We start from the raw sequence: 27911 nt of genomic DNA on the forward strand, positions 1-27911 counted from the left end.
TTGTTATTATAAAGCTTCGGGTTAAAAGAATAAGAAAAAAAAAGTCTTAACGGCAGATTCGAACCCCACATGTTCGTGTGAGAAGAAACTGTCTTACCCATTACACTATCGGGACTCCTTAGCTGACGTTCAAAAATATGATATTTAAACATGCTTTTTTAAAGGGCGATAATTCAATTGCGGTATTCGCAGTGAGAACGCTCTTTAAATCGTATTATTTTGGTGTATTTTGGGCATTCAAAAAATCTTTAAGGGCAATTAAAAATTCTTTTTAAGTCCGCGGTAAAGGAGACGTGGCTAGCACACAGGTAAATAAAAGGTACACTGGAACAAACCCAGACACCTCCTCAAAAAAGGAAGCACCGGGCTTGCTCTTATACCGATCACTTGAGGGAACCGTGTGTTTGTTCTGTATTGTCCGTGTGTTCTGTGTGGCTTGTTCAGGATTAAAGAGGCTGTGCCAGTCTTGAAATAAAAGCTAATTTGTGTTTGCACATTTCTTCTGTCATTGCTGCTGTGTGCACATGTCAAGTGATTGGTAATAAGAGCAAGCCCGGCACCTTCTTTTTTGAGGAAGTGTCTGGGTTTGTTCCAATGTATCTTTTATTTACCTGTGTGCTAGCTGAATTGGTAGCGTAAGCAGCATTGGCTTCAAGTTGTGTTCCTTGTATGTGGAGACAGTTACCACCCTTTACTATTTGTTAATCATGTGATCTCCTGGCCTCATTGTTTATTAACATCCCATCAACACTTTTAAAACAAGGCAGCTGTTACCCTAGCCTCTCGTTCAGGTGTCGCTTGTTTCAGTGTCTCATCTCACACGTGAGGCAGAAAATGCATCTGATCAACACCTTTAAAATAAGACAGCTGTTACCCTAGCCTCTTCCAGGCGTCCGCTGGTTTCCACAGGGTCTTATCTCACACGCAGGGCGGAAAATGTATCTGACCAACACTTAAAACAAGACAGCTGTTACCCTAGCCTCATTTAGGTGTCGCTGGTTTCACAGGGTCTTATCTCACACGTGAGGCAGAAAATGTATCTGATCAACACTTTTAACCCTTTCGCTGCCAGGAAAATAAGATTTAAGTGAAATCTATTTGCCAAGGTTTTTTCACAAAAAAGGGTATAAATTTTCAAAAAATTCTGTGCTGTTTGTTATTGGAGAAAGACCCATAAAAGTATATATTTTCTGAAAGGTAAATGAATAAAAAAACACAAAACACATGATGTTTTCCCATTTTATATATTTTTAGTGACATACTGTTTTGAAATCAGTGTTTTGTTTTTTGTGACATTTTCAACTTGTTCATTACTAACATTCGTCAGGTAATCTGCACTAAAATATCATATTTTCTGGACAAATGGATATCTGCATACACAAAATCATACTAGAACAACCACAAAAAAAAAAAAAAAAATTAAAAAGAGATACATATACAATGCATTGTGACTTCTCCAAGTGATAATGTGGATGGGAGGCCATGCCCCCTCAGTCTCCACCCCCTCCTCTTCACCCCTCTCACACGGTCACTTTATCCAGTTCTCATCAGACCGCCTTGGCTGAGTGCCAAGAATATCGCTCACACTGCCCTGCTAATAATTCAGTCACATTCTGTCATCTGCTAAGGTTTGCACAGCCGGCATCACTCACTGATAGTCGTATCTTGGCCACTCTCTTGATTGTTCCCTTTATTTTCTATCAAATAGTCCTATAAATAAATGTTCATCACTGTCTTCTTCGAGTTTACGCTTCAATTCTTTCTGAGCGTCAGCAAAAGAAAGCAATCTTGATTGATTTAGTTCGCTACGATCGCATGTCTTGAGCATGGCGTCAGTCCGACATTTTGTTGAGCGAGCGAGGAGAGGAGCCAGGCAAACACTGGGACAGTAACCCAACCAAAACGTTCAAATAAAGGACCGCCTCATGACGTAGATGGGGTTTCTAGCTATGAACAGAATCCAAAAAGAGTTCCCAAGCTAAAGCTACCAGCATTTTTGTCAACGAACTGAACGCAAAGCAGGGAAAAGTCCGAATATTTCGATGACGAGTTATCTCGTCATTGCGGCAGCGAAGCATACATGCTTGCCATGATGAGTTATCTCGTCATATAGGCAACCTAGGGGTTAAAATAAATCAGCTGTTACCCTAGCCTCTTCCAGGCGTCCGCTGGTTTCCACAGGGTCTTATCTCACACACAGGGTGGAAAATGTATTTGACCAACACTTAAAACAAGACAGCTGTTACCCTAGCCTCATTTCGGTGTTGCTGGTTTCAGGGTCTCATCTCACACGTGAGGCAGAAAATGCATCTGATCAACACCTTTAAAATAAACCAGCTGTTACCCTAGCCTCTTCCAGGCGTCCGCTGGTTTCCACAGGGTCTTATCTCACACGCAGGGCGGAAAATGTTATCTGACCAACACTTAAAACAAGACAGCTGTTACCCTAGCTTCATTTCGGTGTCGCTGGTTTCACAGGGTCTTATCTCACACGCAGGGCGGAAAATGTATCTGACCAACACTTAAAACAAGACAGCTGTTACCCTAGCCTCATTTCGGTGTCGCTGGTTTCCACAGGGTCTTATCTCACACGTGAGGCAGAAAATGTATCTGATCAACACTTTTTCAAAACAAAGCAATTTCTATATATAAAAAAAAAAGAAAAAAAAAAAAAAAAAAAAAGGAACAGAAGCAATCTCCAAAACAACAACAACAACAAAAAATTAAAAAAACCCCACAATTTCCTCTATGCGGTGCTTAAGACACACACACACACACACACAAAAAATCTAACTAATACCAGGACTGATAAAATCTGTTAGTGCCCACTCTTGAGAGTAACTCTGAAGCTGAAAAGGCTCCAGCCATGCCAAAACTCCAAGCTACACACCACAGCTGGTCTTCAGCGAATGTTATTAAACTGTCATCACAACCCATCACAAAACCAACTGTCTTAAAAAAACAACAACAACAACAAAAAAAAACCCAACCCTTGTAGCCCAGACACTCTTGACCTCCTCAAGCTGTTCTGATGGTCATAGTCAGACACGACTATCATACATCACCCCAGAAAAACTCCCCCAAAACAACCAAAAAACCCTGTAACTCTTCTTCTTCTGCGTTTACTCGTATGCACACGAGTGGGCTTTTACGTGTATGACCGTTTTTACCCCGCCATGTAGGCAGCCATACTCCATTTTCGGGGGTGTGCATGCTGGGTATGTTCTTGTTTCCATAACCCACCGAACGCTGACATGGATTACAGGATCTTTAACGTGCGTATTTGATCTTCTGCTTGCATATACACACGAAGGGGGTTCAGGCACAAGCAGGTCTGCACTTATGTTGACCTGGGAGATGGTAAAAATCTCCACCCTTTACCCACCAGGCGCCGTCACCGTGATTCGAACCCGGGACCCTCAGATTGACAGTCCAATGCTTTAACCACTCGGCTATTGCGCCCGTCAAACCCTGTAAGAAAAACCAACAAACAAAAAAAAAACCCCACCGCCCAACTGGCTACCTTGCCATATTCCTCATGGGTGAAGCACCACTTCTATTGTTCACACCGACCAGTATGTGCAGACAACTCCGCCAGCGGCTCCTCACAGTCGCTCTCCCCCCCCAGCCCCCCTCGTCACTTCTCCAGGAGCTCGGCGGCCTCGGCCTCGGCATCTATCTGCTGGATGAAGTGCTTGAGGCGCAGGATGTCCTTCAGGCGGTTGGGAATCGGCAGGAGGTCGAGGTCGCTGAGAATGCTGCGACCTTGCTTGACCCGGCCCATGTGGATGCGGGTGCGGATGGTGGCCAGGTCTCGAAGGGAGCGAGGCTGGTGGTGGGGAGAAAACATAAGTGTGAGTTTCAGCTTCTCAAGGGGGGGAAGGGAAGGGTTGGGGGGGGCGTCACTCACTGTGTTTAGACAAATCCATATACGCTACACCCCATCTGTTTGGCAAAAGGCCTGACCAGCAGCATAACCCAACGCCGCTTAGGCCTTGACTGCATGCAGATATAACTTCCTCACCAGCAGCACAACCAAACACCGCTTCGTCACGCCTTGAGTGCATGCATGTATAACTTCCTCACCAGCAGCATAACCAAACACCGCTTCGTCACGCCTTGAGTGCATGCATGTATAACTTCCTCACCAGCAGCACAACCAAACGCCGCTTCGTCACGCCTGGAGTGCGTGCATGTATAACGTCCTCACCAGCAGCATAACCAAACGCCGCTTTGTCACGCCTTGAGTGCATGCAGATATAACTTCCTGACCAGCGGCAGAACCAAAAGGAGGAGTTTGTATCATACTTCACGCTTGGTGATACATGTACTTACCATGTCAAACTGATGCCAACTAGGCCTATCGGTTTGCTCTGCTTGGCTAAATTTCGCGCGGCTAACAGTGAAAAGATGACCCGTCTTGCCCGGTCCGCTCTTACCAAACGCCGCTTCGTCAGGCCTTGCGTGCATGCATATATAACTTGCCTACCTATCAGAGTGGATTTCTTCAAACAGGAAATTTTCTATCTAAAATTACGTTTCAATAACATACTTACCGTGACCCAACTTGTGCAGACTCCGGCAGGGGTCTGACATTCCTGTTCTGTGCAAACTACTATCCGCCTATGCGGAGAAAAAGAGAGCAACTACGGCCGATAACCTCCCGGAAGTAGGTAACCTCCCCTTTGTCCCGCTAGCTAGCGCCCTCTTTTTCCGGCAGAATATTGTGATTTATTTCCTGTTATTGTGTATCACAAGAAGAGAATGGTAATAGGACTGGTTGCCTGCAGAGGGCTGTGTGCCTGTGTGGGGGGATGAAGAACCCAAAAGTTCAGTCGCCAATAGCCTGAGAAACAGCAAGAAAGGTGCAGTTGCTGTGCAAAGTTGTGTAAAGTCCATGAATGGGCATCAGGACCCAATGACAAATCAAAGAAACATCGTTGATGGACAGCATGGGGGGCAAGAGTGATGTTTTTTTTTTTTGTTTGTTTGTTTTTTTTGTGCACAGAGGAACAACACTCTCATTGCCATGGGCTCTGTTTCAGTGCACCAAGTACATGCTGCACACGGGTCCTCGGTTTATCTTCCCATCCGAACGATTAGACGCTCAGTTTGATTTTTTTTTTTTTTTTTTTTCCCAGACCAACTCGAGAGAAAGGGGTGAGACTGAAAGGTCTTGAACCCAGACCCTCACAAAACTGTACACTCAAAGATGAACCATTCTGCCACATTCTGAAAATTTCAGCTCAATTCATATCATTTTTTTTCCAACAAAGGGTAACTGTCAGCTCAATTCACTGTTTCCACAACAAAGGTTATCTATCAACACCACAATTCACTTCCATTTTCTAACGAAGCGCAATTACCAAGTCAGTTCACTTATGATTTGAAAAATGTAATTTTCAACAATTTTTTTTCCTCCAAAAAACCTTAAGTTTCAACTGAGTTCACCCCCCCCAACTGCACCCCCCACCCTCCCCCACCAAAAAAAAACCCCAACAATATATAATTTTCAACTCTTTTTGTTTTATTATTTCCAAACTAAACATAATTTTCAACTCAGTTAAATTATTTTTTCCCAACCAAGCATAATTTTCAACTTACCATGCTAAACTATACATCGGGTCTGTACTTGTACGCACCCCTGCACCACACACACACACACACACACGACGGAAGAAATGAAGAAAGTAGAAAGAGAATCTGGAGTGTGGCTGTGTATGAGTGATAGGGGGGTCAGCAGGGGTGGGTGGGGGGGGGGGGGGGGGGGGGCAGGAGTTGGGGAGGAGTGGGGGTGGGGGTGGGGGGTTAGGGGGGGAGGAAGGACTTGAGATGAGAAGTGTGGGAGAGAAGTGTAACTGGGACGGTACAGAAGATGGGAACAGCAAAAAAAAAAAAAAAAAAAAAAGAAAGAAAGAAAGAAAAAAAAAAGTGGTAAGAGATGAGACAGGGTGGTGGGATGAGGGGTGGTGGGTGGTGGTGGGGGGGAGGTGGGCAGGACTGGACGGGGGGGGGGGGGGGGGCCTGGGGGCTGGGGCTGGGCTGTGCTGTCATCCTCCTCCTCCTCCTCACCTGGTGCACGTAGTGCTGGATGAACTGGAAGAGGGGCCGGTTGTTCATGACACGGATGTTGCGGGGGTACTGGCGGAACACCTGGGGCGTGAAGCTGGCCCCGGCCATCAGCAGCAGCTTCAGCGTGCGCTGCCGGTTGTTGAAGATGGACCAGTAGATGGCCGATGTGTGGCTGTCAAAAGCAAATCAAAATCAAATCAAATCAAATCACACTACTGTGCTTAAGAGCTTCACCGACCACTCAAGGCCATCTCAAGGCTATGGCCACATTTAGCATCTACTTTCAAGTAAAGGGTTTAAAAAAAAAAAAAAAAAGTACAATAAAAACTAGTCACTGGTTCAAGCTTTTCACTCAAAAAGTTTAAAAACTTTCCAGAGTTTGAAATGTTCAAATCTGATTTAAAATATTCACTTCTTTTCATGAGCGTCCACAGAGAATCCGCCGTGTAATGTCTGTGTCTTATATCATGCAGATACCTGTGGCTGTTTGACACACACACACGCACACGCACATAGATGGCCAACATGTGGCTGTCCACACACACACACACACACACACACACAAACATGTACATAACTGAGGTCATGACTGTGACTGGTTCAGTAGACGGCCGACATGTGGCTGTCCACACACACACACACACACATACAAAAAAACATGTACATGACAGTGGTCATGACTGTGACTGGTTCAGCAGATAGCCGACATGTGGCTGTCCACACACACACACACACACAAACATGTACATGAAAGTGGTCATGATTGTGACTGGTTCAGTAGATGGCCGACATGTGGCTGTCCACACATACACACACACACACACACACAAACATGTACATGATAGTGGTCATGATTGTGACTGGTTCAGTAGATGGCCGACATGTGGCTGTCCACACACACATATGTACATGTACATAACAGCAGTCATGACTGACTGGTTTTCCACAAACATTCCACGCTGTTCTTGCGAAATGTCACACAAAGTCTAAAATATATGTTATATGTGCATTCACTTCTGGAGTGAATCGCTTTTAAGTTAAAGAGAGTACTAAACGTCTGTTTCATAAAAGCATCACAGTTAACTTTTGTCCGGAACAACTAACAACTCTGACGTATACATACTTGTATCCATTAACTCACTCAGTACGGCCTCTCCTCTACACAGACCCCTCGGATGTCCAGTGGGTGTCTGAATGACCCAACCTTTAGCTTCTGTCGTCAGAACTTTGTCAACATTCACCTCTTCAGCATAAGAGCGTTCCGCTTGCAATATTTTGATGATGGTAATTGGGATGAAACACTGTTAACGTCGTCTCTTTCGCCGTTCGTATGGAGAGAGTTAAACTGATGAAAGTTTTGTTGCAGTAATCATAAACCGCAGATTACAACAGGAGGAAGAGAAGAGAAGACCAGACAAAGAAAACGCTTTGCTTGTGGGCTTTTTTTTCCAGTGATTTGATCTGTTTTTCTTTTTCATTCTATCCATTCTTATTCCTCCTTATCTTGAATCAATCACAATGGCCCTTCCTGGGAAATTTGCTGAATGAATGTTTTCTTTTCTTTTCTTTTTTTTAATTTAATTTTTCTTTCTTTTTAATAAGCATGACTGGACAACTTTTATGCCCTTGAAAAAAAAACAACAGTGTCAAAGAAAGAATGATTGGAAAAGAAGGTGAAGAAGAAGGAGAAGTTTCAGTTTCAGTTTCAGTAGCTCAAGGAGGCGTCACTGCGTTCGGACAAATCCATATACGCTACACCACATCTGCCAAGCAGATGCCTGACCAGCAGCGTAACCAAAACGCACTTAGTCAGGCCTTGAAAAAAAAAAAAAAAAAAAAAAGAAAAAAAGAAAAAAAAAAGAAAAAAGAAAAAAAAAAAAAAAAGAAAAAAAGAAAAAAAAAGAGAAAAAAAAAGAAAAAAGAAAAAAAAAGAGAAAAAAAGAAAAAAAAGAAAAAAAAAGAAAAGAAAAAAGAGAAAAGAAGAAGAAGCAGGAGAAGAAAGAAAGAGAGGGAGGGCAGAAGAAGAAAACGAGGACGGAAGAAGAATGAAGAAGAAAAAAAGTAAGAAAGAAGAACGAAAGTAACAAGAAGGCGAAGAAAAAGAAGACAGAAGAAAGAAGATGAAGACAAAGAAGATGATAAAAGAAGAAGAAAGAAAGAAGATGATGACGAAAGAAGAAGAAGAAGAAGAAGAAGAAAGAAGAAGAAGAAGAAGAAGAAAGAAGAAGAAGAAGATGACAAAAGAAGAAGAAGAAGATGACGAAAGAAGAAGAAGAAGAAAATGACAAAAGAAGAAGAAGAAGCAGAAGAGGAAGAAGAGGAAGAAAATGACAAAAGAAGAAGAAGAAGAAGAAGAAGAAGAAGAAGAAGAAGAAAATGACAAAAGAAGAAGAAGAAGAAGAAGAAGAAGAAGATGACAAAAGAAGAAGAAGAAGAAAATGACAAAAGAAGAAGAAGAAGAAGAAGAAGAAGAAGAAGAAGAAGAAGAAGATGACAAAAGAAGAAGAAGAAGAAGAAGAAGATGACGAAAGAAGAAGAAGAAGAAGAAGAAGAAGAAGAAGAAGAAGAAAAATGACAAAAGAAGAAGAAGAAGAAGAAGAAGATGACGAAAGAAGAAGAAGAAGAAGAAGAAGAAGAAGAAGAAGAAGAAAATGACAAAAGAAGAAGAAGAAGAAGAAGAAAAAGAAGTAGAAGAAGATGACAAAAGAAGAAGAAGAAGAAGAAGAAGAAGATGACGAAAGAAGAAGAAGAAGAAGAAGAAGAAAATGACAAAAGAAGAAGAAGAAGAAGAAGAAGAAGAAGAAGAAAATGACAAAAGAAGAAGAAGAAGAAGAAGAAGAAGAAGAAAATGACAAAAGAAGAAGAAGAAGCAGAAGAAGAAGAAGAAGAAGAAGAAGAAGAATGCAGAAGAAGAAGAAAATGACAAAAGAAGAAGAAGAAGAAGAAGAAGAAGAAGAAGAAAGAAGAAGAAGATGAAGAAAGAAGACGACGGGTAAAAAAGAAGACTATGAAAGAAGAAAAAAGACATCAGTATCAGTATCAGCAGCTCAAGGAGGGAGGCGTCACTGCATTCGGACAAATCCATATACGCTACACCACATCTGCCAAGCAGATGCCTGACCAGCAGCGTAACCAAAACGCACTTAGTCAGGCCTTGAGAAAAAAAAAGAAACAAAAACAACGCCCCCCCCAAAAAAAACAACAAAAACAAAACAACATCAACAATGAATAAATAAATAAAATAAAATAAAATGAAATAAAGTAAAAATAAAATAAAATAATAAAATAAAATAAAATAAAACAAGACAACAATGAGACAAGAAGAAAATAAGCAGAAGAAGAAGAGAGAAGAGGAAGATGAAGAAGAAGAAAGAAAGAAAGGAAAGAAAAAGGAAGAAAAAAAAAAAGATGATGAAGAAAGAAGACAACAACAAAAGAAGAAGACAAAAGACGAAAGAAGGTGACGACGAAAAAGGAGGAAGAAAGAAGAAGAAGAAGACGACGAAATAAGAAGAAACAAAGAAGAAGACAAAAGATGAGAGAAGGCGATGATGAAAGAAGAAGAAACAAGAAGACAACGATGAAATATGAAGAAGAAAAAAAAAGACAAAAGATGAAAGAAGGGGATGATGAAAAAAGAAGAAGAAAAGACGACAACAAAAAAAAAGAAGAAGAAGAAGATAACAACAAAACAAGACGACGACGACAACAGCGAAAGAAGATGACGACGACAAAAGAAGGAGACAACCGTTGTCGTCGGCCAAAGAAGACGACGACAACGATGGCGAAAGAGGAAACAGAAAGAAGACAACGATGAACGAAAGAAGAAGACGATGATAGTGAAAGAGGGAGAAGAAGAAGAAAGAAGACAATGATGAACAACAGACAATGACAACAACAAAAGAAGACGATGACGGCAACGAAAGAAGAAAGAAGATGAGTGATGGCCTAGAGGTAACGCGTCCGCCTAGGAAGCGAGAGAGAATCTGAGCGCGCTGGTTCGAATCACGGCTCAGCCGCCGATATTTTCTCCCCCTCCACTAGACCTTGAGTGGTGGTCTGGACGCTAGTCATTCGGATGAGAAAATAAACCGAGGTCCCATGTGCAGCATGCACTTAGCGCACGTAAAAGAACCCACGGCAACAAAAGGGTTGTTCCTGGCAAAATTCTGTAGAAAAATCCACTTCGATAGGAAAAACAAATAAAACTGCACGCAGGAAAAAAATACCAAAAAAATGGGTGGCGCTGTAGTGTAGCGACGCGCTCTCCCTGGAGAGAGCAGCCTGAATTTCACACAGAGAAATCTGTTGTGATAAAAAGAAATACAAATACAAAATACAAACCAAAAACCCCCCGCAAACAAAAAACCAACAACAAAAAAACAAAACAAAAAAACAAGAGAGGCAAGGCCTTCAAGACTCACTTGTGATAAATTAAGTCCCCTAGCATTAATTACTGAGTAATTTCCCTTTTTTACTATCTGCACCAAAACGTTTGCAAAATAAATAAAAATTCCATGCTTAGCAAAAGAAGTTCCTGTTTGAACAAAAAATGATAATAATGACTCCTCTTGTTGTTGTGTCAGAATAAGAGGTCAAAGTGCCAAGTTTAGAGATTACAAAAAATATAAATATTAACAGTAAATGCAGTTTGCATATAATTAGGCTTCTTTTTTTAATTTTTTTTGTGCCCATCCCAGAGGTGCAATATTGTTTTAAACAAGATGACTGGAAAGAACTGAATTTTTCCTATTTTTATGCCAAATTTGGTGTCAACTGACAAAGTATTTGCAGAGAAAATGTCAATGTTAAAGTTTACCACGGACACACACACACACACACACACACACACACAGACAACCGAACACCGGGTTAAAACATAGACTCACTTTGTTTACACATGCGAGTCAAAAATCAGGAAGGAAAGAAACAGGAGGGAGAAGACACAAGAAAGAAAGGAAGAAGATCACTACTCACTTGTCATCCACCAGGTCCAGGGCGGCCCCGTGCTGGATGAGGGTGCGGGCGTTCATCTCGCAGCCAAAGTAGACGCTGGCCAGCAGCGGCGTCTCCCCGTAGCGGTCTCTCGAGTTCATGTCCGCCCCCCGGCTGACCAGCAGGTCACAGGCGTCCGGCAGGTCCAGCCTGCAAAAAAAACAGGCGGCAGTGATTGTGGTGGTGTTGGTGGTGGCTATATGATTGGTTGGTGAGGACTGACAACTATGATGATGATGATGTATGGTGTTGTATTGTACTGCTCTTTTTGTCACAACACATTTCTCTGTGTGAAATTCAGGCTGCTCTCTGAAGGGAGAGCGCGTCGCTACACTGACAGTGTCACCCATTTTTTTTGTATTTTTTCCTGCATGCAGTTTTTTATTTTCAATTTGTTTTCCTATCGAAGTGGATTTTTCTGCAGAATTTTGCAAAGGACAACCCTTTTGTTGCCATAGGTTCTTTTATGTGCGCATGCTGCACATGGAACCTTGGTTTATCGTCTCATCCAAATGACTAGTGTCCAGGTAACAGGCTGCCTTACCTGAGTCCACATCAGACCGGGCTGCCATTAGGTGCTCATCATTTGTTTCCTGTGTCATTCAGTAAGATTTTTCAGGCATGCACACATACATACCCACTCAGACAGACATGTAACATTCAACATGTATGACTGTTTTTTTGGTTTATTTCCCCCCCGCCATGTAGGCAGCCACACTCAGTTTTCGGTGGTGTGTGCTGAGTATGTTCTTGTTTCCATAACCCACCGAATGCTGACATGGGTAACAGGATCTGGGAGATCGGAAAAATCTCCACCCTTTACCCACCAGGCGTTGTTACCGAGATTCATAACACCACCACAGAAATGGTATAAAACTAAAAAAAAAAAGGCAAGAGAGAGAGAGAGAAGCAGATAAAAAACCCCAAAAAAACCTCCAACCCCCCACAAAAACTCTGGCTGGTCTGGCAGCCAGCAAGCACACACACTGGCCTGGAGATGAGGGTGAGTGAGGAGTTGCCAAACATGTTGACCTCACTGATGCAGCAGCTCAGCTATATAAGTATCCTCCTCCTCCTCATCGTAACGACACCACAGAAATGGTGTAAAACTTAAAAAAAAAAAAAAAAAAAAGGCAAGAAGAGAGAGAGAGAGAGAGCAGCAGATAAAATAAAAACCCAACAACAAAAATAAAAAAACCCACCCAAACCCTGGCTGGTTTTGCATCAAGCAAGTGAGAGAGAGACAGAGAGCAAACAGACACAGACACAGACACAGACACAGACACACACACACTGACAAAGAACTGACCTGGACACGAGGGTGAGCGGGGAGTTGCCGAACATGTTGACCTCGTTGATGCGGCAGCCCAGCCCCAGGGCGCGGTGCAGCAGAGGGAGGCTCTGGCTGAGCACGGCGGCGTGGAAGAAGTTGCCGTGCTGGCTGCTGAAGTGGGGGTCGGCCCCGTGGCCCAGCAGGTAGTCCACCAGCTCCACGTTGCCGTCGTACACCGCCATGAAGAGCGCCGTCGACCCGTCGCTCCCCACCTGGTTCAGAAACCGTGCCACGCTGTAGCTCCTCCCACCCTGCTGACCACCCCCTCCCCTTGCAGCTGCCTCCTCCTCCTTTTTCTGCTGCCGGCATCCTGCAAACTGCTCCTGCCACCTGGCGGCGTCTTCCCCAGAGGGGTAGATGTAGTCCGGCGAGCCAAACTCTGCCTGGAAGACAGGGCTCTCTCGGGACATGGTGGTGCCCGTTTCCACTGCAACGGCGCCTGCTTCGGCCTCTGCTGCCATCACCGCCATCGCTCCTTGGCTGGGCGTCTGTGTGTTCAGCAGCTGCATGCGGATGTGGGTCTGGGTGGAACTGTGCCGGAGCTGAGGGGAAGCTGGGTCGCTGGGAGTCGCCTGACTACTACAGTCCTGGGGCTCCTCCTCCTCCAGACTTCTGGAGTTCATCTGACTAGGCCCGCTTTTCAGAACGTTGTTGCTCTGGGAATCAGAAGCTGCTGAGGTAGATCCAGGAGGCGAAGACGTAGACAACGAGCTGTCGTAGTCTGCGGATCCTTCCTTGGCATCACCGGTATCATAGCTACTATCCGTCTGGGTGCCTCGGTTCACCACAAAGAGCACAGAGCTGAGCACGTCTGGGGAGAGGCAAAACTCGCAGCAGTTGCACCGAGCATCATCATCCTCCTGGTCCGAGACAATCCACTGATCTTTGACTGTTGGTTTCTCTATCTTCTCCCCTCCTATAACAAAGACGATGTTATTTTGTGGCTCACTGTCCTCGGCAGGTTTGTCCTTTTCTGCCGTGGCTGGGATCTGAGTTGGGGAGGAGCCACTGGCATCTACCTTGTCTTTCCTATCCCTGCACACGCTACATATACTGCCCTCTCTGGCAGCGGCGGTGGCGGCCAGGTCTGTGGTCACGCCTACTGTGTCTGCAGAACTAAGCGGGGACACTGGTATATCACTGACTGGTGGGGATGCAGGGTTGGACAGGTCCTGATCAACACCACTTTCTTTTCTTCCTGTTAAGTCCCTGGCAGCAGCTGTGTCTGTCTTGAGGGAGGAGGGGGAGGAGGAGGAGGAGGTGATGTTGGTGGTGGGTGTGGAGGACACCTCACTCCTCACATGATAGTCCTCGCTGTCTGCCGGAAAGCTGGGTGGGGCCAGGGAAGGGTGGGTGGAGGGGGTGGAGGAGGAGGAGGAGGAGCTGGGCGTGCTGGCCCAGAACCGTTCGTTGCGCCGCAGCAGCTTGAAGTAGCTCTCCTGGGGCCCCTTGGGGCTGACCCACACACTCCCCTCCTTCTTCTCCCCCTTCTTCCCCCCGGCCTCCGACGCAGGGGGTGCTGCCTCCCCCTCCACCTCCTCCCCGTCGAACCCGACGCGTGGGCACACCTCCTCCACCAGGAAGCGCACAAACTCCAGGTTGCCCTTGAAGCTGGCGATGTGCAGGGGGCTGTAGGCCTTCTGGAAGTAGGAGATGCGTGTCCGGCGGGTGGCTGAGGCCCCGGCCCGCACCAGGCGCTTGGCGATGGCCGTGGCCACGTCGGCCGCAGAGGAGTCCACCCCCGCCGGTGCCGCAGGCCCCACCAGCGCCAGCCCCAGTGGGGTGTGGCCCTCGAAGTTGGGCCGGTTGAGGTCGGCCCCGTGCTCGATGAGCAGCTCCACCATGTCTGGGTCCAGGCCGCGCACGGCCTGGTGGATGGGGGACTCCAGGGTGTCGTTGAAGGTCTGGTTGACGTCCTCCCCATGCTCCAGCAGCAGGCGGCCCAGGTGCAGGTTGCGGCGCAGCACGGCCACCAGCAGCGGGGACTGGCCGGCCAGGAGGCGGTCGTCCAGGGACAGGCCCCGCAGCTGGTGGGCGTCGGCCCCGTGCTGGATCAGCAGGTCCGACACCGCGCTGCTCTTGTTCATGGCCAGCTGGATGGGCGCCAGGTTGCCGCAGCACAGGCTGTTCACCTGCAGGGAGATGCCAACAAAAAAAACCCTGTCGAGTGGCTCCCTGTCTCACACCAAATAAAGTACAAGATCAGCACTCTATGTTATAGATGTATCCACAAAACTGCCCCTTCCTATCTCTGCGGCTGCCTTCACCTCTACACTCCATCTCGCTCACTACGGTCGGTTTTGGATCCACTCTGTTTACGCATACCCAGATTCAAACCCTCGACTGTTGGCTGCTGTTCTTTCTCTGTCTCTGGACCTTGCAATTGGAATGAACTTCCTCATTTGCTTCGTCAACGTCTCCACTGATTTCATCTTCATTGTTGTTGAGGATGTGGGTGTGTTTTGTGTGGTGTGTGTGTTGTTGTTGTTGTTTTTTTTTTGTGTGTGTGTGTGTGTGTGCGTGCGTGCGTGCGTGCGTGCGTGTGTGTGTGTGTGTGTGTGTGTGTGTGTGTGTGTGTGTGTGTGCATGCATGTTTGTGTTTGTATTACACATGTATGGCTGTGGTGATGAATGTATGATTTACTCCAAGTAAACTACGTTTTAAAAGTTTCCGTTCTTGTTGTCTACTGTGATTACTGATTGTACGCAATGGGATGCCCTAGGCTGACATCTGAACATCTTGTGTCTTTTATGTATAGGTGTTGAATGACTGTGATTTTTATGCATCGTTTATGTGTTTTACACCACAAATGAATTAATTTCTCTTGTTGAGATGATAAAGTATTCTGTATTCTGTGTGTGTGTTCGTTTGTTCTTTCTTTTTTCTGTCAGTAGTATGTGCGTACATGCATGCACCTGTGTGTGTACATGTGTGTACACAGAGGGTTGAAGCAAGAGAAGGGAAGTCTTCAACGCACAAAATTTATCATGACAGACTTAAATTTATGTAACCTTTAGTACTTTGCTACCATACTTAAGCATAACACTATATCAAGTGAATAACAGAGACAACTCACTGAGCTAACTATGATAATGACAAAAAAAAAATATATATATAATGACGACAACTGACGACAAAAATAATGATTCTACCCCATGTCTTGAGCAGATTACCGAGTTATCACCTCCACAGTTCCACCACTGAACAGAATCCTTCTTCTGTCTTTAATGATAGCATTTGTAAGTTTTCATTGCTATCATTATCATTATAATCGTCATGTTCATGACAATGATGATGATGATTATGTTGCTGATGTTGTTTGTTGTTGTTGTTGTTGATGGTGATGTTGACAATGTTGTTGCTGTTGTTTTGTTACCATCATTACAATCACTGCCTAATCATCACCGCAATCATTACTATGTTGGTCAAGTGAAGTAGCAATCATTATTATTCAGGAATTTCTTGCGAACACACACACACACACAAACATACACTCACACAGATTTACATTCTTATATGTATGTATGTATATAGGTATGTATGTATGTATATATATATATGATATATGTATATACATATATATATATATATATATTTAAAAAAAAAAAAAAAAAAAAAAAAAAAAAAATATATATATATATATAACATTAACTCACTCAGTACGGCCAGTCCTCTCTCCTCCTCTACACAGACCCCTCGGATGTCCAGTGGGTGTCTGAATGACCCAACCTTTAGCTTCCGTCGTCAGAATTGTGGTATTCTGTCAACATTCACCTCTTCAGTATAAGAGTCTCCCGCTTGCAATATTTTGACGAGAGTAATTGGGCTGAAACGCTGTTAACGTCGTCTCTTTCGCCGTTCGTATGGAGTGAGTTAACTCACTCCTGACCAAGGGCCCCAACTGGGGGCACTACTGTTTACAACCGTTTCAGACAAAGGACCCTGATTAAGGCCTTGAATAGTTTTGAATTTTTGGAGTGGCACTTTATTTGCATAATGACGTTATAAGGTAAGAATATCTTCACCGATCTTTCCACTCTCCACCGCGACCAATAAACGCAGTGTGAGTCGCTGCGCTCGCGAGCAGGAGACTTGTTTTCGAGGTGACCGGTTTCGCGTGAACAGTGCGTGTCAACAATGGCGTCTGACCCAGTTTCCTCTCGGTCATAAGGAAGGCAGACAACAGAAGCAGACGTAGGCGCCCTGTCGGGGGCTATATAATGTTCTGAATTCAATCTGTTTCAAACTCATTGTACTTTTCCTGGGTTCATTTACAAAGTCATCAGTGTGTGCAAACTTCAAACAAACATGACGGATACTTTCATCATCTTGATGGATGGTAGCACAAGAAGGGAGGAAGTTCTTATATTTTGTCACCAGCTGACGGGCGCGATAGCTGAGTGGTTAAAGCGTTGGACTGTCAATCTGAGGGTCTCGGGTTCGAATCACGGTGACGGCGCCTGGTGGGTAAAGGGTGGAGATTTTTACGATCTCCCAGGTCAACATATGTGCAGACCTGCTTAGTGCCTGAACCCCCTTCGTGTGTATATGCAAGCAGAAGATCAAATACGCACGTTAAAGATCCTGTAGTCCATGTCAGCATTCGGTGGGTTACGGAAACAATAACATACCCAGCATGCACACCCCTGAAAACGGAGTATGGCTGCCTACATGGCGGGGTAAAAACGGTCATACACGTAAAAGCCCACTCGTGTGCATACGAGTGAACGCAGAAGAAGAAGAAGTCACCAGCTAACTTGTGATGTTACTGATAGTCTGGAACTTTTCAGTTCATGAATTCTAACATTCGCTTTTTTGGCGAATATTTCTTACCCATACAAATGGGTCGTCAGTGGGGAAAAAGTCAGGAGAGCGAACTGGCAGTACTACTGTGAGTTAAGGACAATGTTTGGAATGATCAGGAGATGACATGACCCTGACCTTGGCCCCATGCTTGAGCAGGATCTCCACCAGGGGCACCTGGTTGAGCAGGATGGCCAGCCCCAGGGCGTTCATGTCCTCCACCCCGTCACACAGGTTGACGTCCGCCTTGAAGCCCAGCAGCAGCCACAGCAGCTCCTCGTCGCACGTCGACAGCGCTGCCATCAGAGGCGTCTCCACCCCTGCCCAGCCAGTCAGACAGTGAGTCAGTCAGTACCACCCCCACCCCCCTACAATCCCTCCCCCCCCCAGCCCCCTCCAATCCCCCCCACCCCCACCCAGCCCCGGAAACAGAGAATGGCTGCTACATGACGGGGGTACAACCCCCCCCCCCCCCCGCCTCAACCCCACCCCCCTCCCCCCCTGCGCCCCTCTCCCCCCAAAAACCCCATCATACACGTAAGTTACACACTCCAACACATATGTATACTAGTGAACATGGGAGTTGCAGCCCACGAACACCCCCCCCCGCCCCCGAAAAAGGTGTATGGCTGCCTACATGGCGAAAGGGGTTAACCCCCCCCAAAAAAAAAAACAACAACAACAAAACAAAACAGTCATCATACTCAGGTCATAATCATATTTCATCTTTTCCCGTGTCACACCCACACAAATACATATAATGATATATATACATACATGCACACATACGCCACACTGACACAAACACACACGCACAAGCCTGGATAAGGGAAATATAAGGTGTCTTTTTTATGTGGGGGGGCGGGCGTGGGGTGGGGGGCCAGGGGGGAGGGGGAGAGGAGAATAAATAATACTAAAACAATGTGTCACCAGGAATGTAGCTCATGTCCACAGATTAGGAAAAAACAAAAAGACCATAGAAATCAATAATTAATCAATCTCTCTACTATATCAAACTTCATTTTTTTTAAATTTCACATCAAGCCATTTGCTCTCAAATTACCTTTTCACTTAAAGGTTTCAAGTCATGCTGGATGAAAAACAACAATGATAACCCCCCTCACCCCCCCACTAAACAACTGTGGCCAAATGAATGTTGTTAAGAACTACTGGATCAGACCACAACAGGTGATTAGTTCCTTTCTTTTCTTGCCTAAATTTTACAAGATGCTGACAATGAAAAAAAAAAAGAAAAAAAAGAAGAGCATTTCAGTACTTCTTTAAATGTCTGGTCATTTCATTTTCTTTTTAAGGCCAGACACGGTAGTACAAAACGTATGAAATAAACTTGAAGTTTATGGCTTTCTGTGACATTTTATGCAAAGATATTGGACTAAACATGTCTAAAAAGGTCATTTTGTGCAATTTGTCGTGACGGTTTCCATGGAAACGAATCCAAAATGGCTGACAAACAAAAAAATTAAAAGCTTATAACTTCGATACCTTTATAGATATGTTATTTCTGTTTGTTTTATTTGTATTTGTTCTTTATTATAGTGCAGTGGTATTTTGGAATTTGAATAAATACATTTATTTTTTGTTGTTGTTGAAAGATGTATAAATTCCGTGACATAATTTTTCCCAAATGACTGTATATTCATTCTTTTACTAGTACTATACAAACCACAGCGCTATAAGAAAGATGAATACACAAAGAAAGTACCAAGTTTGAACATGCTATCTTTTAAAGTTTTTGAGCATTAGCATTTTGAAAAATGGTATTATGAGGACAAAACACAAAACTGAGAAAACAGGAAAAGAAAGAGATGTGCTTGGTACTCACAAGAAATCACACATGTTGATGCTGTTTGAAGCTTTATTTAAGTGAAAATAGTACCCAGGTGAAACTAATAAAGATTAGATATTGAAGAAGCAAATTATGCGAAAAAACGAAAATCACAAAAAAATCATTATTTTGGTCAAAATTTCACTACCGTGTCTGGCCTTAAATACACCACCACTCCTCATCTGAGTACAAAGGACATTTTTCCCCCCTAAAATTACGCTTATCTAACATGCTTATCATGACCCACTAGTGCAGACTCCTTGGACTTCCTGCCGGAGTCTACACTAGTGGGTCACGGTAAAGTATGTGTAGTTAAATCTACATTCTGCATTAATGTTAAACTGAAGTTGATTGTTTTTGTTGTGTAATTTGTTAATGTAACTCCTCATTTAAGTACAATCTACATCTTGCATTTATGTTCAACTTAAGTTTATTGTTTTTGTTGTGTAATTTGTAAATGTTCTCTCTCTCTCTCTCTCTCAAAATTCTGTAGAAGAAACCCAGAGAACCCGAGGTAGAGGGCCCTTGCAATTGAGATTGCGCCATAATCTTAGCTCGATTGGCCAAATGAGCTAAGTAAGTTTGTGACCTGATACAAGTCTTCGTCAGATAAAAAAACATGAGTGTCAAAGAATTGACAGACAGACAGAAATACAAAAAACGTAGCCGTATGAAGAACACAGGATCAGGAGTCAAGATGGCTGCTGGAAAAAGTGGACGCAAGTCAGGGATGCACGGGGGAGGTAACCTACTTCGGGAGGTTATCGGCCATAGCTACTTTCGTTTTCACCGCATAGGCGGGTAGTAGTTTGCACAGGACAGGAATCAGACCCCTGCTGGAGTCTGCACTAGTGGGTCTCGGTTAAGAATGTTTAATTAAAACCCACTTTCATAGGTGCACAAATATGTAAGCATGCACTCAAGGCCTGATTAAGCATGTTGGGTTATGCTGCTGGGTAGGCGTCTACCTGCCAGATGTGGTGTGTGGCGTACATGGATTCGTCCAAACACAGTGACTCCTCCTCCTTGAGAAACTGAAACTGACAATTTGACCTTAACTCACTCCGGACGAACAGGTTTCTCCCTTGCTTTCCCCTGCAGACGACCCATTTGTTAACGTTAGGAAAAAAAATCATAAAAAGTACAAAACACAAAGTAACTGAATGAAACTCCCTGTACTTGACCCACTGACCCCTCTTCTGTTGTGTGTATGTCCGCTCCCCTCCCTCTCTTCACAGCCCTCAGAAGCTGAGTCACTGTTAGTACCTTTTTTGCTGGTAGCTTTCTTCACTGCAGATACTTTATTCAATGTCTTCATCATCCTCGTTGATGTCGAAACCTTCAGTTTGAAGCATTTCAATCACTTCAGCAGCTGTAGAAAGCTGCTGTTGTGATCTAGTTAGCTCCAAAAATTTCCACTTGTACTGCCTGTGATGCCATTTTCGATATGTATGCAGATTATCTTGTCATGTGAGGTACCAAAGTCAACGGCTGGCCAGCCAGTGTATAGTCACGGAAACCTTACGAAGAAACTTTCCATTCGACCCTTGACACATTCACAATGCCCGGTGTAGCTGCGATTTTTATGCTACCCCATAAGGAAAATGTGGATAAATTTTTAATTGTCGAAACCACTATAGCGTTCTGTCATCCGGAGTGAGTTAAGGGTGTCAGCCAATAGGCTATTCCACCAGCATATTTTAGCTGTTCTGTAGCGGTCGTTTCATCGTTCCTGCGCGTTGGGATTAACTGGCGTCAGTCCCAATGTCCCGTTGCTTGCACTGAGAACAGTCCAGGAGATGTGGTGTGGCGAGTATATATGGATTTCGTCAAAACGCAGTGACGCCTCCTTGAGAGAGACTGAAACAAACTGGAGAGAGAAAAAAAAAAGAAGAAGAAAGATTGTTCCCTGAGGACTACTGGCACTGGGACTGCGACAGATGAACCCGGATGTGGCCGTGTATAGGGGGACTAGGAATGAGAGGTGTGGGAGTAATGCCAATAAAACGGTGCAGATGAAGGGGCAGGAAAAAAAAAAGTAGAAGAAAAAAAAAAGAAACTGACACTGGGGAGAGAGATAAAAACAAAACAAAAAAAACCCCAACTGACCAGTGGTGTAGTTGATGGGGGCGCCCCCGGCCAGCAGCTTGGCACACACCTCCAGCACCAGGGCGCGGGTCTGGGAGCGGTAGACGGCCGGGGTCCTCCACACGGCCGCCTTGGCCACGCTGTCCCCCCGCTGCTCCCGCAGGAAGCGCCGGTAGTAGCGCACCACCCGGTACACCACCTGCTTGGCCCAGCACCGGCACCGGTCCTGCTCTGCCTGAATCAGCTTCCGCACCTAGGGTGCAAGGAGGGAGGCAAGAGTATGAATGATGAATACAACCCGAAAACAGAGTGTGGCTGCCTACATGGCAGAGTAAAAACGGTTATACAGGTAAAAGCCTACTTGTGTACATATGAGTGAATGTGGGAGTTGCAGCCCACAAAGGAAGAAGAAGAATGATGAATTAATGAAGGATATGGATACTTATACAGTGCCTGTGCCTGTCCTCGGTTGGAGACCAAGCTCTAAGCCCTAAACAAACTCGGGGGGAGGGGGCTTGGGGGAGACTGAATGTAGCAACCATATGAACAAGCTCTTAAAAGAATCAGTCGGCTCTACCTGTGCAGAGCCGACTGAATGGGCTGCCACTGGGCACTCATCATTTGTTTCCTGTGTCATTCAATCAGGTTTCAGGCACGCACACATACATACTCAGACATGTAACATTTTACGTGCATGACCGTTATGTTTATTTACCCCGCCATGTAGGCAGCCAGGCATGCACACATACATACTCAGACATGTAACATTTTACGTGCATGACCGTTTTGTTTATTTACCCTGCCATGTAGGCAGCCATACTCTGTTTTCAGGGGTGTGCATGCTGGGTATGTTCTTGTTTCCATAACCCACCAAACACCAACATGGATTACAGGGTCTTTAACGTGCATATTTGATCTTCTGCGTGCATATACACATAAAGGGGGTTCAGGCTCTAGCAGGTCTACACATATGTTGACCTGAGAGAACAGAAAAATCTCCACCCTTTACACACCAGGCGCCATTACCGAGATTCAAACATGGGACCCTCAGATTGAAAGTCCAATGCTTTAACCGCTCGGCTATTGTGTCTGTCAAGTGGTGGGGTGGTGGGGGTTGGGGGGTGGGGGAAGTTGGGGGGGTAGGGAGAGAGGTGGTGGAGGGAGGGTAGTAAAAAAAAAATCTTTTCTTTCTTCTTCGTTCATATGGTTGCTACACCCATGTAATGATGTATTCTAAGATTTGTAAGAATAAGATTATTTTTCAATTTTTTTTTTACAAGGATATCAAACACATGTGATGAGAGTATATACATCCATGCACACACACACACACACACACATCCACACACACATACTGACAGACACACACACACACACACACATACAAACACACACACTGAGAGACATACACATATTCATACTACACACAGATACTGAGATAGCAAGTACAAACACAAACTAGCCACTGCTGGCAAAGTGGTTAGGTTAGCATTGTGGACTGACGGACTTTAAGGAAGTGAGTTCAAGCTCTTTTCAGAGGCAAAAACCTTTGTGGGATATTTAATCTCAAGGAATATTATCTCGAGGCCAACTCCTACCCACAGTTGAGTGTGTGAAAGGGCTCAAATGGGAAGACTAGGACCACACAGTTGAGGATCATCCACTCAACGAATGCGTCTTTGGGAGCATTATTCATAATCATCTCCTGCGAGTGATTGTGTCTAGATCTCTGATGCTGGAGCATACTGTGAAAGGGAGCATAAGAACATTTTCGCATTATCCTGAAGCTAAAAATGGATAGATCTATACAGCTTTATCAGCCTCACCCATTATCAATTGAAACAACAACAAAACAAGAGAGGCAAGGCCTTCAAGACTCACTTGTGATAAATTAAGTCCCCTAGTCCCTTCTTTACTATCTGCACCAAAACGTTTGCAAAATAAATAAAAATTCCATGCTTAGCAAAAGAAGTTCCTGTTTGAACAAAAAAATGATAATAATGACTCATCTTGTTGTTGTGTCAGAATAAGAGGTCAAAGTGCCAAGTTTAGAGAATACAAAAAATATAAATATAATAGTAAATGCAGTTTGCATATAATTAGGCTTTATTAAAAAAAAATTTTTTGTGCCCATCCCAGAGGTGCAGTATTGTTTTAAACAAGATGACTGGAAAGAACTAAATTTTTCCTATTTTTATGCCTAATTTGGTGTCAACTGACAAAGTAGTTGCAGAGAAAATGTCAATGTTAAAGTTTACCACGGACACACAGACACACACACACAGACAACCGAACACCGGGTTAAAACATAGACTTACTTTGTTGACACAAGTGAGTCAAAAAATCCTATATTCTATGGTCTTTCATTCCCTGCTATCATGATGACCTCAATTTTGGTTCCATACCCCACCACCCCCTTCTATCCCAACTATCTCCATGCTTACGAGTTACAGTGAATTCTTGTTAGAAGTCTTTAACCTTCAAAGGATTTTGTGGGGTCTGTCGATGCAGGGGGCAATCATAGTTCCATGTAATCTGTGAGCTTGTGGGCAAGTGGTGTGTGTGTGTGTGTGTGTGTGTGTGTGTGTGTGTGTGTGTGTGTGTGCATGTGCGTGTTCTAGTGTGTGCATACACGGCATATTTTGCGCTTTTTTAATCTGATGATTCATATTTGAAATGTGTGTTACTGTCTTGGTGTTTGTTTATCTTTCTTCTTGTAAGTCTCAATCTTTTTACTGAATACCATTACACATGTATTATTTCATGGGAGGGACTTAACAGCCAACATTATGGGGAATTTATCATTTACGACTTATTACATGTATTTTTGTTATCAGTATCATTATGGGTGTGTGGGGGATCTGGGATGAGTGGCATGAAAGAAATGCACCTGAAGCAGTATGGATGATGGGACATGCATGCATGTAAGCATCACTTTAAAGCTCTTTGTCTTTCTTGCCAATATTAACAAACAACTCACCTTTATAAATATTTGAACTCAAAACTCCCACCACACAGTTTAATATAGACGTGCACGTGCCCACACCCACTCACACCCACAAACATTACAAACAAAAAGTACACACACACAAATATATACATATACACACAAGTATAAAACCGCAAACTCTTCCTCATAGTCATACTCATCTGAGGCTGACGAGTATTTGGAACAGATACAATTATATATACATATCCACACAATAACAAACAATACATCCACCCCAACCCTCCCCTGGAAAACAAACAAACAAACAAACAAATAACAATAAGAAACGAATGAGAAGAAGAAGAAAAAGACCTTATCAGTGCTTACACTCTCTCAAGAACTCTCCGCTCTTCCTCTGACTGTTACCTTCTAAAACTTCCTCGTGTCAATACAGGAACCTAGTTTGGTGAACTTTTCTTTCCTCTTTGCTGCTCTGGAACAATCTTCCTCATCATATCCTTGCATCTGATTCCGTCTCCGAGCTAGCTTTCTCTCTTCACTAAAAACTCATCTTTTAAAACCTATAAAACTTATCTTTTAAAACCTATTTATCACCACTCTCAGCTTCCTTCTTGTCCAACACCATCTATGTCAGTTCCTTTTGGAGGCATGACAAATAAGAGAGGGAGAGGGAGAGGTGTGGGGGGTAGGGAGGGAGGGGTTTTGAGAAAGAGTGGTCATGAACGATTCATGTAATTTGTAACTTTTTTCTTTCATGTAAAGCGCCCTGAGCTCTTAGAGAGAAAGGGCACTATATAAATGTACATTATCATAATTATCATTATCATTATTATTATTATTATCATCATTTTATCAAAAAAGAAGTTTCTCACCTCCTCCAGCCTTCCAGCCTCAATGAGGGAGCAGAAGGAACAGACACAGTCAAAGGGGTGTCTCAGCTCCGCAGTGCTGGTGGCAGCCATTGTTGCTCTCTGCACACCCCTCCCACTTCCTCACTCCTCCTCTCCTGCTTCTCTCCCCTCTCCTGCTTCTCTCCCCTACCGGCTCCCAGCAACCACTGTGTCGTGTGTGTCACTATATATATGTGCTGCTGCTGCTGCTGTTGTTGTTGCTCTGTTGTCTCCCACTGCTGCCTGTTCTGACTGCCTGTCACCACAACACACAGGGGGTGATCTTGTAGTATCTGATGATATTGATTAAAAAAAAAAAAAAAAAAAATAACGATGTTGATGAGGATGGAGATGATATTAATAGAAGTTTGCATTATACTCCATGTTTGGCGATACATATACTTACCATGTCAAACTGATGCAAACTAGGCCTATCGGTTTGGCTCTGCTTGGCCAAATTTTGCGCGGCTAACAGTGAAAAGACGACCAATAAAGATATTCGATAAAGATGATGATGGTCATAATGGCGATGATTGTACTTGTAGTGACTGCAGAATGTGATACAATAATAAGAGATGTAACAATATCAAACAATTACCATCTTCAAATGCAGCATCATTAAAAATTCAAATACAAAAATAATAGAATGATTATAGTAATGATGACAATAAACTTTATAAAGCTATGAGTTATATCATGGTCATGATAATGATGATATTATATATATATATAAAGATGGTAGCATTAACAACAAAAGCAATAATAATAATGTCAGGGGAGAAAATTAAGGTTCCCTCATGGTGTATTCTAGCAATCTGTATATCCTACAAACTCTATCAGTAACTTCCATTATATACACTTAGCTACAGAGATCTAGCAGTCTAATTCCCTTTTTGTGTATGGCAGAGTCAGGAAATAAACTCTTTAAAAAAAATCTAGTATAAAAAAAAAAATTAGAATGAAAATGAATTTAAAAGGGGCAAAAACTGACAAGGAAAAGGACCAAAAACTTAAAAGCAAAAAGACAAAAACGAGTCTCTCTGATTGTGAAAACTTTTTCTCTCTCTCTGTCTCTGTGTTTCTATATTTATCAATGTGTGTGTGTGTGTGTGTGTGTGTGTGTGTGTGTGCGCGCGCGCGTGTTTGCGTGCATGTGTGTTCTTTCTTTAATGTCTTCACTTAGTTTAAGTGATATTAGACATGTCATGTGTGTGTGTGTGTGTGTGTGTGTGTGTGTGTGTGTCTGTGTGTATGTGTGGAATATGGTTAAAGGGTGATATATGTACAGAGAAAGGATAAACTAGAATAGCAGAATCTACAATCCATAAAAAATAACGTAACAAGAATTAACAACACGGACAACAAAAAAGATTTCAAATATCTGTAGGTCACATCATGAAAACATTCCTATGTAACAGGGATTCAGCAATTTCAAACAATGATAAATGGTTGTAAATTATTTCTTTTGTGTTTAATTTTACATGACTGTGGAAGCAACCTGTTAAGCCTCTGACAATGAAATAAAATGTGGTTTTTGTGTGATTTCTTGACCACATACACAATAAACATATTGGCTAAATTTGTCTTGAAAGCATTTAGTCTTATGCGAGGCACCTGAGAAGTTACCAGTCTAAATAGTACAGTGGGTTATCAGTCATTTTTTGGGTGTCATTTCAGTTGTAAACCTCTTTTCCTTGGAGTAAGAAATCCTATTATCAGTACTAATTTGACATCTCCATTCATTCTGAAACCTGTTAGAGGTGGAGTATTTCTAATGTATTCTCTTTACTTTGTGCACCTTTTTTTGCTGCTCTTTTGGCCATTTCATAATGTGTGTGTGTGTGTGTGTGTGTGTGTGTGTGTGTGTGTGTGTGTGTGTGTGTGTGTGTGTGCATGTGTATATACAATACATAATATATATATATATGTATGTATTCGTGTGGGTGTGACATGGGAAAAGATGAAATATGATTATGACCTGTCCTTTAACTTTTGTCTTTTGTTTCAGCTGAGTTTACTCACTCTCAGCCTCACATCCACACCAATGATTTCCACAGTAAAGGCATTCTGAACTGTTAGGCATTTATCAAGTGTGTGTGTGTGTGTGTATTCGAATGTGAGAGACAGATGGGAGGGGTTGTAAGCGAAAACGAAACATAACCTAGATATTGTGGGGGACAGAGAAAAATACTGAGACAGACAGATGGGCAGACAGACAACTAGATGTATTGCTCGAGACTAGAAATCAAGTCCCAATGCGGATCGTGAGGAAGAGAAACCACAATAATGAGATCGGTAACCATAGCAATCCCATCATCCAATTCATTACCATAACATCCACGAGCAGTTGCCTACCTCGAGAACCATGGGCAAAAATGTCAAAAATGCCCGAGTATCCCCATCTATCAGTCTCTATTTGGGCCTAAACCAGTCCAGACGATTGTGAGTGCGACGGACTGTCCTAGAAACGACCCATTTTGTTTCATTGCTTCAGTGTTTAGTAATGAAAGACCATTCAGCGACGAAACGTCTGTGATGGTAATTTGTTTCAGCATACCCTTCCTTCGAGATAGCTTTTAAAAGCGTGTTCCCTTTACGTGTAAATAGCAAAGAGTTTACATACCTCGGTGTTTCTTCGTCGGTTTGGGTTCACAGCTTTCAGCCTTGACCCCTAGTCGACAACACTGATTCTGAGCAGATGACACATCGCACTGCTAGCCCTTTCATAGTTTCGTACTGCAATTATTTTCAATTCTTTGTTAGAAAGGGTGTATTCTCTGAGATTGTTGTATTGTTTTATCTCTGCGTGTACAATCATATCGATCACACTTATCAGAGGGAGAGAGGTGGGGGTGGGCTGTGGAAGAGGGCATGTTGACACGACCACACACAACAGTTAAAGTCTTAAAGGTGAAAGGATCGGGTGAAAGGTG

The 27911-nt window shown here is 43.5% G+C and overlaps 1 protein-coding gene across 1 annotated transcript; it reads right to left on the reverse strand.

The window, feature by feature from the left end:
• Positions 1-3637: 3637 nt before the first annotated feature.
• LOC143277796 (uncharacterized) lies at positions 3638-27631 on the reverse strand. Its single transcript, XM_076582699.1, has 8 exons — positions 27602-27631; positions 24961-25234; positions 21160-21391; positions 17343-17524; positions 12377-14532; positions 11050-11217; positions 6073-6244; positions 3638-3829 (listed from the first exon to the last, which is right to left on the reverse strand). The coding sequence occupies exons 2-8, from the start codon at positions 25048-25050 to the stop codon at positions 3638-3640; spliced, it is 3192 nt and encodes a 1063-aa protein (XP_076438814.1). The 5' UTR covers positions 25051-25234; positions 27602-27631.
• Between the last annotated feature and the right edge of the window lie 280 nt (positions 27632-27911).

The sequence above is a fragment of the Babylonia areolata genome, chromosome 35 (assembly GCF_041734735.1).
Source record: "Babylonia areolata isolate BAREFJ2019XMU chromosome 35, ASM4173473v1, whole genome shotgun sequence".
Lineage (NCBI taxonomy): Eukaryota > Metazoa > Mollusca > Gastropoda > Neogastropoda > Buccinidae > Babylonia > Babylonia areolata.